Source organism: Nematolebias whitei, chromosome 7, assembly GCF_014905685.2.
Source record: "Nematolebias whitei isolate Nwh7 chromosome 7, NemWhi1, whole genome shotgun sequence".
NCBI lineage: Eukaryota > Metazoa > Chordata > Actinopteri > Cyprinodontiformes > Rivulidae > Nematolebias > Nematolebias whitei.
The window spans coordinates 52012979-52033878 of record NC_056504.1 but is presented as its reverse complement, the minus strand read 5'-3'; the positions used below and the strand labels follow the sequence as shown (position 1 = coordinate 52033878).

Sequence of the window (20900 nt, the reverse complement as noted above, 5' to 3'; positions counted from 1 at the left end):
AAAACAATGTTCCGCAGAAAACGAGGATTAATAAAAAACAATGTTCCACAGAAAACAAGGATTAATAAAAAACAATGTTCTGCAGAAAACGAGGATTAATAAAAAACAATGTTCCGCAGAACAGCTCATTTAAACCATCTAGAAAACACCAGCCACTCTTTATGCCCCCCATAGGAAGTTTCTCTGTATTTATACATTTGTTTGGGGGGTTTTATGCAATATTTCAGTAATTATTCAATATTTTATTATTTTTACTGTTGGGAGTTGTTGCAGACGCCTCGAAGTGTGAAGCTTTTCCAAAACAAGTCAAGATGATTTTATTCTTCCCGTCAGGTTCTAATATTTGGCCTTAAAGTTTACTGGCCCTGCCTCCAAACTTGTAAATTTTATCAAAAAAATATTTAGAATTGATGCTTTTTTCCTAGAAAATATTTATGTCGAGATAAAACCACCATTGAAGAACCGCACCAGTGAAGCTCGTTCTGGCAGTTATGAAACGGTCCAGCGCCGCCTGGTGGTCATTGGACCACATTACATGAGCTTAAACTGGGACGAGCTGTTCTGGGACCTCTTTCATTCAACCTTTATTCTACAGGCTGGTCCCATTGAGACACGAGGACTCATTTACAAGAGAGACCTGTTCCAGACAACATAAGCACAGAGAACAAGAACGGTACACAATGACAACAAACTACAGTAAAAAGGTGCATCAGTGTTTGGTGCAATGGACGGAAAGTTGCCCTGCATCATTTAGCATCGAGTTCATACTCGTAGATGATTTGGTCAACTTTGTTCTTAACACGAGGGAGTTCTGAGATTTAAGTCCAAACTGTTAAAGCAAGGTAAGGACCTAACCTCAGGTCATCTGGACAGATTAATAATAATTTCATAATTGTTGAAAACTTTCGTCTTTTATCCAAAAGACTTCTTCAGTCTGAGGAGCTGCAAAAAACAATCTTATACAGGTGCTGGTCATAAAATGAGGATATCATGAAAAAGTTGGTTTATTTCAGTAATTCCATTCAAAAAGTGAAACTTCTTTATTATATTCATTCATCACTCACAGACTGATATATTTCAAATGTTTATTTATTTTAATGTTGATGATTAGAACTGACAACTAATGAAAACCCCAAATTCAGTATCTCAGAAAATTAGAATATTACTTTAAGACCGAAAAAAAAAAAAAAAAAAAAAAAAAGATTTTTAGAAATGTTGGCCAAATGAAAAGTATGAACATAAAGTATGATCATGTTCAGCATCAGTACTTAGTTGTTGCTCCTTGTATCTGGATCTCTGGATCTCTGCATCGTGTCATGGAGTGGATCAGTCTGTGTCTCTGCTCAGGTTCTGAGAGTCCAGGTTGTTCTGATCGTGGCCTTCAGCTCTTCTCAATTGTTGGCTCTGATGCATCATCTTCCTCTTCACAATACTCCATAGATCTTCTATGGGGTTCAGGTGAGTTTGCTGGACAGTTAAGAACTGGGACACCATGGTCCTTAAACCAGGTACTGGTATCTTTGGCACTGTGTGCAGGGGCCAAGTCCTGTTGGAAAATGAAATGTGCATCTCCATAAAGTTGGTCAGCAGCAGGAAGCAGGAAGTCTAAAACTTCCTGGCAGACGGCTGCGTTGACCTTTGACCTCAGAAAACACAGTGGACCAACACCAGCAGATGACATGGCCCCTCAAAACCACCACTGACTGCTGAAACTTGACACTGGACCTCAAGCAACGTGGATTCTGTGCCTCTCCTCTTCCTCCAGGACCTTGATTTACAAATGAAATGCAAAATGTACTTTCATCAGAGAACAGAACTTTGGACCACTCGGCAGCAGTCCCAGGTGAGACGCTTCTGATGCTGTCGCTTGTTCAAGAGTGGCTTGAAACAAGGAATGCGACCGCTGAAACTGATGTCTTGCATACGTCTGTGCGTGGTGGTTCTTGAAGCACTGACTCCAGCTGCAGTCCACTCTTTGTGAATCTCCCCCACATTTTGGAATGGGTTTTGATCACCATCCTCTCCAGGTGCAGTTATACCACTGCTTGTGCACGTTTTTCTACCACATGGTTTCCTTCCCTCCACCTCTCCATTAATGTGCTTGGACACAGAACTCTATGAACAGCCAGCCTCTTTAACAATGACCTTTTGTGTCTTGTCCTCCTTGTGCAAGGTGTCAATGGTCGTCTTTTGGACAACTGTCCAGTCAGCAGTCTTCTCCATGATTGTGTAGCTACAGAACCAGACTGAGACCATTTAAAGGTCTTTGCAGGTGTTTTGAGTTAATCAGCTGATTAGACTGTGGCACCAGGTGTGTTCAGTATTAAACCTTTTCACAATATTCTAATTTTCTGAGATACTGAATTTGGGGTTTTCATTAGTTATCAGTTCTAATCATCAACATTAAAAGAAATAAACATTTATATCAGTCTGTGAGTAATGAATGAATATAATAAAGTAGTTTCACTTTTTGAATGGAATTCCTGAAATAAACCAACTTTTTCATGATATTCTCATTTTATGAGCAGCACCTGTAAATGGCACCTTCTCATAGTGGATCAGCCAGTTTGTCGACCAGCTGTTTACATGATAAACCATTTTATTTATGGAGCCCTTTCCAGCAGCTAAAATGTGCACAAAGTGCTACACAATACACAAGTTAAAAACAAGAATAAAGAAGTTAAAAACAAGAAGAATAAAAAACCAGACAGCTAAAATTTAAAAACAAACAATTAAAACTTAGCAAGATTGCCAAAGAACTTGTAGGTATTAAAAGCGTGCCTGAATAAAAAGGTTTTAAGTTTAGACAAAATGCTCCATGTCAGTGATGGAGCGCACGTCCTGAGGTAGATGGTTCCAGAGTCTGGGTGCAACGACAGAAGAAGAGTACTGGATGTGTTCTCCTATGTTCATGAATAAGATCAGTCAGATACAGTGGGGCAAGACCACAGAGCTTTAAAAGAGAATAATAAAATGTTGAATTTTATTCTAAAATCAGGTGGAAGCCAGTGGATACAGTGATAAAGGAGGACCAGCAGCCTAACTAATCGATCGTCGGCGCTCCGATGGCTGCTTGCTATTCGCAGAGGGCTGAGAGGTCACAGTCACAGTGTGGGACAACAACAGCGACTCTGTACTGCAGAACCGTTTCACGTACAGAACAGCAGATCTTCAGAGGCTGCTGTAAATGAGGGAGAGCTGGATCTGGAGGAAATCATCTGTTGTCCTGGGATACATCAGCAAGTGCGCTGATGATGTCACCACCACCAGGACTGAAGTGCTACACAAACCAGAAACTCTGGCTGAATGCAGGTCCATACCCTGCTGAAAACCAGGGACACTGCCTTCAGGTCTGGTGACTCCCAGGAACTGGGAGGACAAGGAAAGAGCTGACTGCTGGTACAAAGAGGGCCAAAGCAACATATGCACTGAAGATCCAGGGACATTTCTCCTCACAGGACCTACGAAGCATATGGAGGGGCATCAAGTGTGAAACCGGCTGGGAATCTGTTTTAAAGTTGCATTATAGGTTTTTGAAAGTGGAAATCTGAGGCCTCCTCTGTTAAAAGCCGTCTCTTAACAGAGGTCTCAGATTTCCACTTCCAAAAACCTATAATGCAACTTTAAAACAGATTCCCAGCCGGTTTCACACTTGATGGGAACAGAGGGGCCTCGTCTGTGAATTAGAGGAACAAAGACCTACTGTTAAGGTGTTTAGGTGTGACTTGTCAAATCTACATGTGTGTGTGTCTTATCTCACTCAGCCTCTGAACCTAAACCTCTCACTCTCTGCTCTTTGAATTGAGAAAGCTCCTTGGATGAGGAGCGAAACATTTTCTGCTACAAATTAAGTCCAGTTGTTTTTGTATTGAACACTTTTTGAATTCCTGGTGGACAAACTACTCGCACTAGGACTAAGTCCCTCCATTTGCAACTAGGTCCTGGACTTCTTTAAACAGACCTCAGTCAGTGAGGATCCACAACTCCTCCTCCACCATAACCGTCAGCACTGGCTCCCCTCAGGGATGTGTGCTGAGTCCCCTCCTGTTCACTCTGCTCACGTATGATTGTGCAGCTACCCATCCAGGCTGTCACATTGTAAAGTTTGCAGATGATACAGCGGTGGTGGGATGCATCACAAACAATGATGAGTCCAGCTGCAGGCAGGAGGTGGAACACCTGGAGAGCTGGTGCAGAGAGAATAACCTTCACATCAATGTGAAGAAGACGAAGGAGAGGATTGTGGACTTCAGAAGGAACAAAAACACCTACACCCCTGAACATAAGAGGATCTGCGGTGGAAGTGGTCTCCAGCTACAAGTACTTGGGTGTGCACCTGAACAACAACCTCAGCTGGAGCAACACCACCACCAGCCTGATGAAGAAAGCTCATCAGAGACTCTACTTCCTCAGGCGGCTGAGACGAGCTGGTCTGGAAGCTCAGTCCTCACCTCCTTCTACAGGTGTGCAGTGGAGAGCATCCTGTGCTCCAGCATCAACGTGTGGCATGGAGGCTGCACAGCTGCAGAAAGAAAAGCTTTGCAGAGAGTGGTGAAGGCTGCACAGAAGATGTTGGAGTCAGTCTCCCCACCATCACAGACATCTACACCTCCAGATGCAGGAAGAGGGCCACCTGCATCATGAAGGACCACACTCACCCAGCACACAAACTTTTTGCCCCCCTCCCCTCAGGAAGGAGGTTGAGGAGCATTAAGTGTAGAACCACTAGACTGAGGAACAGCTTCTACCCTGAGGCTGTTAGACTCATGAATCTCTAACCAGAATAATCACTGTGTTGACACTATCTGCTGCTGATCTCATGCTGCTGATTATTTCATGCTGTTGTATTCATTCGTACTCATCTACTCACAGACTCATGTTGATGCTGCTCTTGTTCAGTGTATTGTTTTGCAATATTAGGGTTTAGCATATTAGTTTATATCTTAAATTAATCTTAAAGCAAGATGGCGCCAGTGTTTGAGGCTCGCTGTCTGCTGCTCCTACTATTTTTTCTGTTGTCTATTTTTATCCTCAATGCAAGTGTAAACGCTCGGATTGTCTATGATCGCCAAAAATTGCTAGACATTGGAGCTTCGATTGGAGCCTCGACTGGTAATATGTTATCGTGGAATCCTACTAGTGGAAAAACCCCGCCCTTGTTGCTGGGCATTCCAGCTTACCTGTGTCGCTTCTGGCCTCTACCTTTTCGACGGAAGCGCCGTGGCAAACGTAGCGGCTGGTTGGTGCGTTTGAAGGCTGCTTTGGGGCATCGATGTCCAGACCCATTCAATGTTCGTGGGCGGGTGCCGCGCCTCTACTTCCCGTTACGTGCGTTGGATCCTGTGGGTACCTGTTTAGTGCCTGTTGATGGAGGCCATGATGGACTGTTCCAGCCCCGTTTTCCCTGCACTCCTCGGCCCTATAGACGTGTGGTGAATCTTCACAACCTGCGACCTCTTCGCCGGGAATCTTGGACGTCAGATGGTGGCGGAGATCCGCCAATCTCTGCCAGGATCGGTCTGATAAATGCTAGGTCGCTAGCTAACAAAACCTTCGCCATTAAGGATTACTTTTCCTCTCAAAGCCTGGATTTCTTATTCATAACGGAATCTTGGACAACTGGTATGGGTGAGTCCAGCGTTTTTAATGAACTCTTGCCGCAAAACTGCTGCTATTTCAATTTTCCAAGGATGTCTGGACGAGGAGGAGGAATAGTAGCGGTTTTTAAAAGCTGTTTTACTTGTAAACAGTTGCATCCAGTCCGTTTTGGTAGCTTTGAGCTTGGTCTCTTTGAACTTCTTAGCTCCCACACAGTGTTGTGTGCGGTGGTCTATCGGCCCCCTAAATATAACAAAAATTTTATAAGTGATTTTTCTGATTTCTTGGCTGATATCATGCCACGATATGACAGAGTTTTATTGGTTGGTGATTTTAATATTCGTATCTGTTGTCCTACTTCACCTATGGCTCAGTCGTTTCTTAATGTTATTGAGTCTTTTAATCTTGTGCAGTCTGTAACTGGTGCTACCCATGAGCATGGACACACTCTTGACTTGGTTTTATCTTATGGTCTACCAGTTTTTAATTTAGTGATTGGTGACCCGTTATTTTCAGACCATATGCCTGTTTTATTTGAGATAAAGCAGTCTATTACTAAGGTTAAACCATGTGCACCAGTTCGGTTCTGTCGTGTTCTTAACCCTTCTACTGCTGTTCAGTTTTCTTCTGTTTTTAATAAGAACTGTACAATCCCAGAGACTGTCAGAAATAAAACCGAGGATATCAGCAACTGGTTTTATTCTACTAGCAAAGCAGCTCTGGATTCGGTGGCACCGTTAAAAACTAGACTTGCAAAATCCAAACATGAACCCTGGTTAAATGACGACACTCGGGCTGCCAGGAGGAACTGTCGTAAAGCTGAACGAAAATGGCAAAAGGATAATTTGCAGGTGTCGCTGCAAATATTGAAGGAATGCTGGCGCTGTTATCAAAGGATTGTAAAAGACGCTAAAAGAAGATACCTGACAAATATAATTGTATCAAACAGTTGCAATCCAGCTATTTTATTTAAAACTATTAACTCTGTTCTAAATGCCCCACATGGTGCTTTTGTGGAGACTTCCCCTGCTGTTTGTGAAAGCTTTTTAAACTTTTTTGTTGAGAAAGTCACTTCTATTAGGGCACAGATCATACCCATTGTGTATGACCCTATTGATACTGTGTCTTGCCCTGCTGTTTTTAATAGCTTTGAATGTGTGACTTTGCAATCCCTGCAGGAGGTCGTTAGTCACTTGAAGCCAACTGGTTCTCCAGATGATGCTATTCCACCTCGACTGTTCAATGAGGTTTTTCATACTATAGGTCTGTCGATCCTTGCTCTTGTTAATAGTAGCTTGTCCTCAGGTGTTGTTCCTGAAAATCTGAAACATGCAGTTGTCCAGCCTCTAATTAAGAAATCAAATTTGGATCCTGCTGTCCTAGCGAACTACAGACCAATTTCAAAATTGCCTTTCATCTCGAAAATTCTTGAGAAGGTAGTTTATAAGCAACTAATGTCTTATCTCATTGAACATAATATTTTAGAGATTTTCCAATCTGGTTTTAGATCACTTCATAGCACAGAGTCAGCTCTCTTAAAAGTTTTTAACGATATATTTTGGGCAACTGATTCTGGTGACTGTGTTGTTTTGGTGTTGTTGGATTTATCAGCTGCTTTTGACACAGTTGATCACAGGATTTTAATTGCTCGTCTGGAACAATATGTGGGCCTTGGTCAAACAGCTCTAGACTGGTTTAAGTCTTATTTGACAAAACGCACTTTTTGTGTCTGTCTTGATGGCAATAGATCATCCTCTGCTCCGCTATCATGTGGTGTTCCGCAGGGCTCAGTCTTGGGTCCTCTTTTGTTCTTACTGTATCTCCTTCCTCTTGGCTCTGTTTTTAGGAAATACGGGATTGCTTTTCATTGTTATGCTGATGACACACAGATTTATTTACCTTTAAAGAAAGCAGATTCCACTTCTCTTCGGTCTCTGTTTCTATGTTTGGAGGATTTGAAGGCATGGATGGCCCAAAATTTCTTGAAATTAAATGAAGACAAGACAGAGGTAGTGATTTTTGGCAGCTCGAATGAAGACTCTCTGCCTGTTGATTGCTCTTTGGCTCAGTATGTCAGGCCAGTTGTTACAAATTTAGGGGTCAAGATGGATGCTGGTCTTAGGATGGAGTCTCAAATTAAAACAGTTGTAAAGTCAGGCTTTTTTCATTTGAGGCAGCTGGCTAAAGTAAAACCAATTCTTCCCAGACAGCATTTTGAAACAGCAATCCATGCATTTGTGACCACACGGCTAGATTACTGCAATGCACTTTACATAGGTATTAGTGATTCATGTATTTCCCAGCTTCAGAGGGTTCAGAATGCAGCTGCACGACTTTTAACAGGTACACGGAAATTTGACAGTATTTCTCCTGTTTTGGCCTCTTTACATTGGTTGCCGGTGCATTACCGGATTCATTTTAAAATACTTTTATTTGTTTTTAAAGCTTTAAATGGCCATGCCCCTCCATACCTGTCTGAGCTGCTACATTCTTACACACCCTCTCGTTCACTCAGGTCAGCTGACCAGTTGTTTCTGAAGGTCCCGAAGACAAAGCGTAAGCTTAGAGGGGACCGAGCTTTTTCTGTGATAGCTCCCAGGCTCTGGAATGACCTTCCATTGAACATAAGACAGGCCTCTTCAATTGAGGTTTTTAAGTCCCTTCTTAAAACTCATCTTTTTTCTTTGGCCTTTTAGCACAATCTGAGATGTTTTACCTTGTTTTATTGTGTTTGTATTTTATTTTATTATTTTATTCCTGTTTTAAATTTTACCCTTCCATTTTATCATTGTATTGTATTATATAATTGTGTAAAGCACTTTGGTCCTGTTGGGTGCATAAAGTGCTCTATAAATAAAGTTGGTTTGGTTTGGTTAAATTCTTATTACAGTTTCTTTTACAATTTATATTTTTGCTATTGTTGGATGCAACTAGGACCCTTTGTACAGAATTTCATTCCACATGTGATGTGAATGACAAAGAACCACGATACTAGCAATCACAGCATTGTAAGAGGGGGACAGTTGAACCCGGAGGCTCCGCCCCTGTTTAATGATGGACAGTTGAACCCGGAGGCTCCGCCCCTGTTTAATGATGGACAGTTGAACCCGGAGGCTCCGCCCCTGTTTAATGATGGACGATTTCTTTTCACAAAGATGGCCTCCTTTACGGGCAGCACGGTGGCGCAACTGGTAGAGCTGCTGCCTCTCAGCGAGCAGGTCCCTGGTTCAAACCCCGGTCCAGGGGCCTTTCTGGGTGGTTTGCATGTTCTCTCCGTGCATGCGTGGGTTTTCTCCGGGTACTCCAGTTTCCTCCCACAGACCAAAAACATGCATGTTAGGCTGATTGGTAACTCTAAATTGTCCCTAGGTGAGAGAGAGAGAGTGAATGGTTGTTTGTCTCGTTTGTCTCTATGTGTCCCTGTGATGGACTTGCGACCTGTCCAGGGTGTCCCCCGCCCCTCGCACAGTGATTGCTGGACATGGGCACCAGCGACCCCCGTGACCCAAAATGGAATAAACGGGTAAAGATGATGGATGGATGGATGGGCCTCCTTTACTCCTCTCTCAAACCATCGTTCCTCTCTGTCCAGGATGTGAACATCTTCATCCCTGAAAGAGTGACCGCTGGCCTGGAGATGAGTGTAGACCTCAGAGTCCTGGCCTGATGATGTTGATCTTCTGTGCTGGTCCATCCTTTTGGCCAGTGGCTGTTTAGTTTCCCCGATGTAAGACTGATCACCCTCCTGACACTGAACAGCATACACAACATTACTCTGTTTGTGCCGGGGGACTGGATCTTTGGGATGAACCAGTCTTTAATGTGTTTTGGGGTTTAAAAGTCACTGGGACGTTGTGTTTAGAAAATAAACGTCTCAGTTCCTGAAACTCCTGCAAGGTAAGGACCCTTTTCTTGTCTGTTCTGAAATCTAAAATTATTGTATTTACTGAATCGCTGATATTTTCATGAAAAATGTCGTACAGAAAGAATAATTTTGCTGTGTGAAAAAAGAATTTCAATATTTTACATACTATAGGTAAGATGTAATATATTAAATATTTTTAAAAATGTGTATTAAAATAATCTTTTGGTTCAAGACTGCAATCACCTTTTGTTCTACTGTAAAAAAAAAAAAAAACCTTAAGGTTTAAAAGTACAGCTAATTTCTGTCCCAATCCAGGAGATCCAAACTTTAAATTACGTTAAATATGTTTTTCTAATGAGTGGTTGGTTCCTGACCTTCTTTGGCAAGAAGTAGACTCCCAGCGGGTACTTTGCCGTGTTCGTCCACAACTCAATCTGGGCCAGCACCTACAGGACAAGACCCAAATTATTCCAGCAGCTTAATCCAGCAGCGTTCTTTCATCATCTCAAAGCAAAAACTGCTAAAGCCTCAGCACAGGAAATAACTTCATGATGCGAGTGCACCATTCCTCCTGCTCCGAGTTCTACTGGAAGCCACTGGGGCCGGTGGTACCTGGTTGGTGAAAGAGTTGCTCATGACAAACGACGGGTGTCCCATGGCACAGCCGAGGTTGACCAGCCTGCCTTCTGCCAGGACGATGACGTGACGCCCGTTCTTCAGACGATAGCGATCCACCTGATAGACGAGGAAGAGGATGAGCAGACCCGGAGCAGCCACAACAAGATCGCTCCGAGCTCAGTCAAATATAACTACAACTCTGAAGCAGGTATTTTTGACTTCTTCTACTTTAGCTTTTCACCAACCATTTATTTTCAGCCAGATCAGCCAACTTTCAGCTGATGGTTACTGTTCCTACATAAAGCTACAACTGTCGGGTTCAGCAAACTTCTTGCTACTTTTAGTTTCCAGCTCATGTTTTGGCAACTTAGGATAATTCATGTTCTGAATTTTGATGAAGTCTTAGCCGATGTTCATCATTAAATCACTTCCTGGTCTGCTGCCTTCATACATCTCCTCCTACATGTCTCTGTGTGAGTGCAGCTACAGCGTGCGCTCTCAGGACATCATTACCTGCAGTGTTCCCTCAGTGAGGACTGAACTAGACAAAAGGACCTTCTCCTACTCCGCTCCCGTTTCCTGGAACATCTTGTAACAAGATCTGAAGCTCTCGACCTTTGACCTCTCCAAGTGGTTTCAAACATCTGTTCAGTTCCCGAGAACAACCAATGCAGATGTTCCTGTTCTTAGTTTTCTACATCACCTTATAAAATCTAGCTGTTTTTGTTTTGTTGCATTTCTTTTAATCATCATTTTATGTTCACTTGTTAAAAAAAAATAATTATTTCCACGCATCATTTGACTGTTCACTGTTGTCACTCTGTTAAAATCTGGTCTCTCTTGTGAATGAGACCGAGGCTCAATGGGACTAACCTGCAGAAATAAAGGTTGAGAGTTACAACGAACGAAGCTTCGACTCATAAATCTCTAACCAGAAAACTCACTGATGACGTTAACTGGTGATATGCGACTATCTGTGCTGCTGATTATCCATGCTGCTGATCTCATGCCTTTAAGCTGCTATATTCATACACATCTGCTCACAACACACTCATGTTCAGGCTGCTGCTTAATACACTTTTATATCATATCGGTGTTTAGTGTATACATCAGATCCTCGTGTACAGGTTTTTTTAAGTTTATATTTTTGCTATATTTGAGTGCAACTGGAACCTTGAGTACACCATGTCATTCCACCTCATGATTATGCAAAGAACCATGAATCTTATTTTCACAGTGGACAGTCGTCAGACTTTGATTTAATTTCAAAACACAAGGTTGTTAAGCCGAGTGTAGGCGACGAGTCGAGTCGACTCCTCCGAGTTGTAGAGCGTCGGTGCAGACCCCCGCCTGATGCTCTCTGCCCCCTCATGACGCAGCGTCAACACACAGCTGAGCTGCAACGCCTCAAGGGGCATTCAAACGACTTCAACATCCAATCATTGGAAAAGTATTTTATATCCTTTAACAAAACCTTGCAAAGCTCAACTTGACATCATCAATGAGGTACATAAACACAAAAGACTACAAAGGAAGAATCCAACGGTTCACTTTAACACCTGGAGAGCTGGTGCACGAAGAACAACCTTCACATCAATGTGATGAAGACGAAGGAGATGATCGTGGACTTCAGACGGAACAAACACACCTATGGTGGTGAAGGCTGCACAGAAGATGTTGGAGTCAGCCTCCCCACCATCACAGACATCTACACCTCCGGATGCAGGAAGAGGGCCACCTGCATCATGAAGGACCACACTCACCCAGCACACACACTTTTTGCCCCCCTCCCCTCAGGAAGGAGGTTGAGGAGCATTAAATGTAGAACCACTAGACTGAGGAACAGCTTCTACCCTGAGGCTGTTAGACTCATGAATCTCTAACCAGGAGAGTCACTGTGATGACACTTTAATTCTATTCAGTTTATTTATAAAGCTCCAAATCACAACAAAGTTGTCTCAGGGCCTTTACAGAAACATTCACATAAAAGCTAATTAGTAAAGTTCTCCATCTAAGGAATCAGCAGACAAGTTGAATCTTTGAATATCACCGTTGATATGTGCTGCTGATCTCATGCTGCTGATCTTTGCTGCCGTGTTCATTCGTGCTCATCTGCTCACACAGACTCATGTTCGTGCTGCTGTTCGAAGTCTTGTTCTGATGTTACTGGTGCTCAGTGTATTTTTAGTTGACGTTTCTTAGATCTCACAGTTTTTCTTTACAATTTATACTTTTGTTGGATGTAACTGGGACCCTGTGAACATAATTTTGTTCCACCACATGTACCACATTGGTGCGAATGTCAAAGAACCGTGACTTGATAACTAAAGCCCAACATGTATCGATGGGGCCAATATTTTAGGCTGATCGGCATTTGGGGACCCATCAGTATCAGTGATAATGGTCCCATTACGCACCAGTATAAATACTTCTAATGCCTCTTCTCCATTAGCAACAGTTCGTGGAACCAGTCTTTTCTTCTGGAGTTCCAAGCGAGCCGAACTGGCACTAAAACGTGACGTCAGAACACCGTCAGCCACTGATTGGTCAGGGGGCGGAGTCACTGGTTGTTTAAAATGGGTCTAGTCGCTCATCGAGTTGTTGTGAAAGTTTCGTAAAGATTTTAAAATAATGACAACACCGTGGTCTAACGATGAAGTGCAGGAGTTTGTAGTGCTTTGTGGCCGACAACAAAATTCAGAGTGAGCTGGATGGAGCTCTGCCGGTCCTCGACTCCCCCCATCCTCTCCACCAGAGCCCCACCAGGCTCCGAGCTCTGCTGGTCACCGGAGGATCATACGAGCTGCTAACCCGTTGAAGCGTGCAAGGCCCGGTCTTGCGTGCTTTATCGGTCGGGCTCCAATTAGAAGCATGCGTGATCTTTGTGTAAATCCAGTTTTGCTCTCACCTGAGGTTTAACGTTGATCCTCTCTGCAGCGTTCTTGTTGAGCCAGCTCATGTCGATCTCACAGTCAAAGTGTCCGATGTTGCAAACGATGGCATCATCCTTCATGTTCTCAAAGTGGCTGAGTAATAAGCAGTCCATGAGGGGAACATCACTTCATAGGATCTTTTACCAACATTCAGCTGAACGCCTGCTTGGTCCAACTTACTGTCCCAGGATGATGTCTTCACAGCCGGTGGTGGTGACGAAGATGTTTCCTTCCTTACTGGCCTCATCCATGGTGGTAACTTCATATCCTGAGGAGCAAAACAATATGGACGAGTTACAGACCGAGCTGCCATGGCTAAAAAAAAAAAAAAAAAAAAAAAAAAAAAGAGTGTGGATTTAGAAGTTCCACTGATAAACTATATTCAAGAGTTTTATCTGTAGTGCAGCTGATGCAGTTTTATTCAGCAACTACTCCGAGTGTTCATTTGTTAAAAGATGTGAAACTTTACGCGTCTCGACTCGAGGCCACATCGGACTCGTTTCCACGTGGCAGAGAGCTGTTGTGGAAAGAGCCTTCAACGGTAGTTCAAACCCACACTGACCCTCCATGGCAGCCTGCAGGGCGTTGATGGGGTCGATCTCCGTCACAATGACCCGAGCTCCGAACGCCCGCAGAGCCTGGACGCAGCCTTTACCCACGTCACCGTAACCGGCCACCACGGCCACTTTCCCAGCGATCATCACATCGGTGGCTCGCTTGATGCCGTCGATCAGACTCTCCCTGCAGCCGTACAGGTTGTCGAACTTACTCTGCATGCGACACAAAGAGAAACCACGAGGAGGCGACGGATTAGGCTGGTGTCAGTGCTGAGTCAGCGTTCAACTGTTTGAAACAACAAAAAGGGTCCAGGAAAAATAAAGTAAACCTGTTTATGCAAACGTCTGTTTTAGCGTTCATGCATCATTCATGACGAGGTGCTGCGACTGGGTTTCTGTACCTCTGAAAGATTTCTAAACATTTTTCCACTTTACCTCAATTCTGGATGCGCCGCTAGCCTTTTGCTGCTTTTAGTTAATGTTCTGCTTTTTAAACAATATTTAGCTTCAGCTTTTAAAGATTTTCAGCCATGTCGTTCAGCATGCTTGCATTTTCAGAGATGATGTTTCTGGTTTAACAAAGTTACGTCAGGTCCTCTGGACGGGTCAGGGCCCACCCAGAGGACCTGACGTTTTTCTACCTGGATTATTGAGCAGCACTCAGGATATTTCTAGTTTCACAACCGCAATTCTGTAATTACTTTAACAAAATGTGTTTCAAGTCAACAAGTTACTGTCAATAAATGATAAACTAAAACCAAATTATTAAACTAGATCCATAAAAATGTTCAACTTTCAAGTCCCATGGTTTCATTTATATTCTTATTTCTTTTCACCTTCAGCTGGTTCACAGGACAAAGTGCAACCCTGAGAGGAGTTACCTTGGTGACGGAGTCGTTCACGTTGATGGCAGGGATCTTCAGCTCGCCCTTCTTCAGCATCTTGTACAGGTTGTGAACACCTGTCGTGGTTTCCTCCGACACGCCACGAATACCTGAAATTTCATTCAACCTTTATTTCTACAGGATCATCCCATTGAGCCTCAGGGACTCGTCTACAACAGAGACCTGATTTAACAAAGAAAGATGACGACAGATGATCAAAGGATTCTGATTCTGTACAAACTGAGAACAAGTGAAAATAAAACTATTTAAAAAATGAAATAAAACCATAGATTATAAGGCGGTGTAGAAAACTAAAAACAGGAACACGTCTTGTGTTGTTTCTCCATGAACTCATCAGATTCTTAAAATCACTTAGAGAGGTCAAAGGTCAAGAGCTTCAGGTCTTTTTACAAGATGTTCCAGGAAACAGGAGCGGAGTAGGAGAAGGTCCTTTAGTCTAGTTCAGTCCTCACTGAGGGAACACTGCAGGTAATGATGTCCTGAGAGCGCACGCTGTAGCTGCACTCACGCAGAGACATGTAGGAGGAGATGTATGAAGGCAAAATAAAAGTCAACATAGAACGTCTTCCTAACCGGTCACTTCAATATTCTCATGGAAATGTTTTGGTGCAGGTCTTTTGCAGGAGTGAAAGGAGCAAACTTCATGAACACGCCTGCTGGTGGCGAGACCGACTCGAGTCCTCCGAGTTGTAGAGCGTCGGTGCAGACCCCCACCTGATGCTCTCCGCCTCCTCATGACGCAGCGCCACTCTGCTGAGCTGCAACGCCTCGAGGGGCATTCAACCCGATCACCTGCTGAATGTGATGATTTCAGCTGCTCCCCTCTGCAGGGGACAGCACCACCTTGGTGTCTGTGCACGTGGTTGGCACGAGCACACTCGCATGAAGGACTTGGAAACTATTTTTACAGGGGACGCCCTTCCTGATGCAACCTGGGCTTGAACCCACAACCTCAGGATTGCAAGATCGTGGCACCGAGCTACCGCAGCCCCAGAGGACGGATGTAAACAAAAATTAAACTAGTGATTCAAACTGTGACGTTTTTAACGTGGGAATTTGTACAATTTTTCAAAAGATTCCAAGTTAAAGAGAGAAAAGTTGGTTTTAATATTTTAACAAGTAAAAATACAAGAGAATATGAAGCCGAGTTGTCTAATAAGAAAAGAAAAAAGCTAGTAATTTATGGAATAAATGTATTTTCTTCCCAAAAAAAGATCAACTTTCCCACTTTAAGACTAGTCCTGAGTGAAAAGGACCTTTGTCCTTTAAACTAACAGAGACTGGAAGTCAAACATTTAAAGAGACAGCGCCAAGTCCCAACATGCGTCGTCTCAGGGCACTGTACAGAAACATTCAAACATAAAAACAATTAGTAAAAACTACGGATCTAAGGAAGCCTGCAGAGTTTGAAGTTTAGATTCACTACGGTTAATCAAGGGTTGACAGTTCCCACACACGTTTCCCAACAGGACTGGACGAGGTGTCGAGTTATTTGCAGAGTCCAGGAGTAGGTGACAACAGTTAATCAGTAAATATGATTTATGCAAATAAACAATTGTGTTGCCTGCAGAACATGTCACAACCACGTCTACATCAGATTAGAAACAGCTTCTGTGACTCGGTCACTAAGGCCTTGCAAGATGAACCGGCCTCAATCCAAGCAGTGCTGCTCGAAGACTAACCTGCGAGCAGTTTGGGGTGCTTCTGGTGGACCAGGTTGGTGAGGTCTCCTCCATCATCCAGGATCATGTTGAGGGGCTCACCATCTTTGAAGTACAGAGTCTGTTCGATGCACCACACATACTCCTCGTCCGTCTCACCCTTCCACGCGTACACTACAACAAATACAGTCTCTTATGGTCTTCCTCCCAGAACAGTCTGCCTGGATGATTCTGAACTCGTTCACAAATGGAAATAAATTATTTTGCTAACACAGATCTGTGCTGCTACATTAGCAGAGTCCACTTATTGTTAACTATTCCTGTAGTAGAAACGTGTTGCAGTCTTTTTGCAGAGCCCTAAAACCATCACACCTGTAAAACCTATAATCATGACCGTCTTCAGTCTTCTATTACAGTTAGCATGGCGTTTTCAATGTATGCTAATCTGTGGTCCTGTAATTAATGTTTCGACACGTTCCACCGTCATCAGTAATTCTGTCTGATGAACAGGAGCCGACAGCTGCCACCTGATTTATTCAAACTTCACAACTGCTGATCACTGAGACGCATCAATGTGTGTTTTAGAACTGCACCACCGCGCTCTGCACTGAAAGATAATCCCACGGTGGTTAAACATTACCATCCTACAGCAGGCACGTCGTGCAGGAGAGTTACCTGGAACGCCAGATTTGGCAATGGCAGCAGCGGCGTGATCCTGAGTGGAGAAAATGTTACAGCTTGACCACTGAACCTGAAAAACAAAAGAAATTTAAATTAAAAAAGAGTGAAGGCAACATGGTGGAGCAGTTTGTAGAGCTGCTGCCCGTCAGCGAGCAGGTCGCCTGTTCAAATCCTGGCTGGGTGGAGTCTGCGTGTTCTCGCCGTGCTGCGTGGGTTTTCTCCGTGAACTCGTTTCCTCCCACAGACCAAAAACATGCACGTTAGACGACCGGTGACTCTGAAAAGTCTCCAAGTGTCCCCGTGACGGACTGGAGACATGTCCAGGTGTCCCCTGCCTCTTGCAGTGACCGCTGGACATGAGCACCAGTGACTCCTGTGAACCGAAGGGAAGTGGGTGAAGGCCATGGATGGATGGATGGATGGAAAGACATCAGAAAAAATAAAATAAAAGGAGTAAAAACTCCAGCAGTTTTGGTTAAATTAACTTTGGTTTATCAACTTTAAGGGATTATTTGGCCCTAAAAGTTGACCAGGCTTCTGATGAGTTTCTCCAGTAACGTAGAACTTAAAACCTAAAATGTTAATAAAGTGACAAACAGCTGAAAACAAGTAAAAATCTAAGCTAAATTAGAATACATCTAAGAAAAAAGGTTAAATATATCAAAGTAGATTCTTGACTGTGGGAGGTGGACCAGTGGCTCCTGATGCGCTGCATGTCGAGTCTCAGTGCTGCATTTTACAAAATGCTTTAAAATTGTATTTAGCTTGAAATGATTGTAGACGACAGTAAGAAGAGGCTTCTATAAACGCCACCAATACTACCATGGTTGCTGCAGGTTTAGTGCATTTCAGAAGGAGCATCTGATGGTGCTCATCCATTTCCTCTCAATAACCAGAGTAATTCAGTCAGTCGGGCCAAAACACATTTCAGCCTGAACAAAAAGCAGAAAGTCAAAACAGCCGAAGGGGAAGTGACAAATCCGGCTGCCGTTGGTTCAGAGTGCAGGTCTCTGCAGGATCAGACCAGTCCTAGTCTGATGGATCAAACCGGCACGATAAAAAAACAGGTTGACCTTGAGAAACGTGAAAACACTCGGCTCGTGTCAATACAATGATCAATAGATATGCCCCCCCCAGCACCTTGGAGCGAGGCAGACGATGAGAAAAGAAAGCAGGACACCTAGAACCAAACTTTGACAAAAACAACTTGTTGCTACATTTACTGACACAATGCATCTCTAACAAATGGGAACTTCTATAAACACATTCCTCAGAAACAAACAGTGACGTTCAGTCACAATTTGAAATAATTTTAATCCCAGAGAAAAATCGACTCCAACTGTATAAAACACACGTCCCTCCACAATAAATAGATTTCCACTAATTAGCAACTGAACGAGTCTGCATCTCCCTTAGTTCGTTAACATTTATATTCTCTGCACACGACTTAACAAAACATTTGACCCAAATCAGTTGAAACAAGGGGTAGGGTGTCACCTCTGCTCCGAGGGCTTTGAGGGTTTCGATGAGCACGGCGGTCTGCAGGGTCATGTGCAGGCAACCAGCGATGCGGGCTCCCTTCAGAGGCTTGGACTGGCCGTACACCTCCCTCATCTTCATGAGGCCAGGCATTTCGTTCTCGGCTATGTCGATGGCCTTTCGTCCCCATTCAGCCAGGCTGATGTCGGCTACAAGAACAAGGAGAGATGATGGACAAGAAGCTCAAAAACAACCAGGATTCTTCTCCAAACCTCTACATTTCAGGTACTGTGAGAAGATGCAAAACATGAAAACTCTCCCCTTTCCAGCCATGTTGCAGTGGGAAAGTTATGTCACGCACAGCTGTGACAGCAGGTTGCACCGTCAGAGATAAACCTACACAAGGAGTCTTTTCAGTTTTACAGCAGCTGCTGCAGTTTTCCTCCATGCGTCTTTCGTACGGTTCATAAAAGTTTTAAACCAACAAGACCCAACATTACTTCCACAGTCCACACAGACTCGTGTTCAACATTGTTGTTGTACTAGTGCTTAGCGTATTACTAGTTTAATGGTTTTATTGGGTCATACCTTAGCGCTTACATTTTCTTTTACACTTGATCCTTTTGTCGGATGTAACTGGGACCCTGTGTACGGTTTCATTCCACCACATGTACCACACGTGATGTGTACGACAAAGAAACTCACATGCAAGTCACAAGCGCACAGTTACTACTCCTTAATATAATGTGAGATACTTATCTGAAACAAAAAAACATGTTTTCTCCGATCATAGATTTTATTTTTAGCAGAAAATGTTTTTTATTTTTGGCTTTCAACTTTGAGTAGAACACAATTAGTTGTTGCTTTTTTTTTTTTTTTACTGTTCACAATTTACTCATTACACGTATAAAATATCAGTAAGCAGCTAAAGAAACTGCACTGATCGACTTGTTTTGAATAAGTGAGATTGCAAAAAAACATGTTAAAACTTAAAGAACATTCTGAGTTAAACTCTTGACCCCTGACTGCACAGTCCTTGGACTTTGTCCACTTTAATCTGTCAAGCAGCGCATGCTTCACCTCCTTCAGCTAAATACCTACACAAAAACAGGTGTTCCTAAAAATTATATACATATTATACACATTTTGTTTTTCCTTTTGTGGGATCAACAAATGAGTTGTTTTTGTCTTGAACGTTTTTGAATTTATCGGATATTAACGCATAATTTAGCACATGTGACGTCTCGAGAGAGAAACTGGACACAACTTTAAAATCTAAGCACTGGGCTCAGAAACGCCTCGTGCAGCCTCCTGCGCCTGTCACTCAGATGGACGCCCCGGGCGGCGCGAGGCATCATGGGAAGTTGAGTTTATAAACAGAGCTCGACCAGAGAGGCTGCTTCACTAGAAAACTACGTTATCCAGAGGCATGAATGAGTAGATAAACCTCGCTGCTCCGCGCGTGCACGGTGCTTACATACAGGCTTACATTTTCGAAGCTGAATTAAGTCCCTACATTATGAAAATTAAAACAGCAAAAGATACGAATAACAGCTTAAGTGAGCGGCGAGCATCAAATGAAGCTGCTGAGAAGCCGCAACTAAATTATATGCAGCGCACATGCTAGTAGTAGCAAGTTTAAGTGAGCAACAACGCAGCCTGACAATTAATTTCATATTAAAGCACACCCAGTCGGGCTGAGGTGTACAATACTTAGTTAGCTTCAGGCTAATTCCGCCTGCTGCGCGAGAGCGTGTGCTAACAGCTGCACACCAAACTGCTAGCAGACCAACGCAAAACAAACAAAAAAAACGTTTCTGAATGGCGCAATATGAAAGACAGCCACGAACCAACTTTGTAGGGAAGTTTCTCAGACATTGTTGTTTTTGATGTTTGGTTCCGGGGAGCGTGACTGAGGCTGCTGCCTGGCCGACGGACAGAGGCGGAGAGGGAGGAACTGAAACATGACGGCTCCTTTTTATCCTCGAAGCTCCATTCAAACCAGTTCCACGAGGGGGGCGGTACGACGCCATTTCATTCTTGATTTCTAGTGGCTGTTACTGCAGTTCCCGCCCCAAAGCGACGATGTGATTGGACAATGCTCCAAGTAACTAGCCAATCATTGCTTGAGTTACGAATCGACGTGCCAGTCCAGAGGGTCCATAGATATATAAAAGCTAGATACAGCACTGACCGCCTCAAATATGAGAGCTCAAATATATAAATATATATAAAAATATATATATAAAATATATATGTATATATGTTTTCAGTCAACCTATGCATTGTTCCCTCAGTGAGGACTGAACTAGACAAAAGGGCCTTCTCCTCCTCCGCTCCTGTTTCCTGGAATATCTTGTAAAAAGATCTGAAGCTCATGACCTTTGACCTCTCTAAGTGTCTTTAAAAATCTGTTGGACTCCTGGCAGGGACCAATGCAGACATGTTCCTGTTTTTAGTTTCTACATTCGCCTTAGAATCTAGATGTTTTTTGTTACTTTTCTTTTTTTAGCCATCCTATTTGTTCAAAACAATTGTATGACTTTTTATAACTGTTTATTGTTGTTGCTGTTGTCCATGTTGTCATCATTCTTGGTTAAATC

General features: G+C 43.3%; 1 protein-coding gene and 2 non-coding genes across 3 annotated transcripts in view; all 3 read right to left on the bottom strand.

The window, feature by feature from the left end:
* ahcy (adenosylhomocysteinase) overlaps positions 1 to 20247 on the bottom strand; it is a 21659-nt gene extending 1412 nt beyond the window's left edge. The window contains exons 1-10 of the mRNA XM_037679039.1: positions 20148 to 20247; positions 18316 to 18506; positions 16813 to 16888; positions 16159 to 16311; positions 14453 to 14565; positions 13577 to 13784; positions 13195 to 13282; positions 12990 to 13107; positions 10076 to 10198; positions 9838 to 9909 (exon numbers count right to left, since the gene is read on the bottom strand). Coding sequence (XP_037534967.1) covers positions 9838 to 9909; positions 10076 to 10198; positions 12990 to 13107; positions 13195 to 13282; positions 13577 to 13784; positions 14453 to 14565; positions 16159 to 16311; positions 16813 to 16888; positions 18316 to 18506; positions 20148 to 20175 — 1170 coding nt within the window. The 5' untranslated portion in view covers positions 20176 to 20247. The remainder of the gene's footprint in view (positions 1 to 9837; positions 9910 to 10075; positions 10199 to 12989; positions 13108 to 13194; positions 13283 to 13576; positions 13785 to 14452; positions 14566 to 16158; positions 16312 to 16812; positions 16889 to 18315; positions 18507 to 20147) is intronic.
* On the bottom strand, positions 11371 to 11500 carry LOC119412915. The gene has a single exon (XR_005186942.1). It is a non-coding gene; the product is annotated as a small nucleolar RNA SNORA17 (small nucleolar RNA).
* Positions 15129 to 15256, bottom strand: LOC119412916. Its single transcript, XR_005186943.1, has one exon. It is a non-coding gene; the product is annotated as a small nucleolar RNA SNORA17 (small nucleolar RNA).
* Positions 20248 to 20900: the final 653 nt, after the last annotated feature.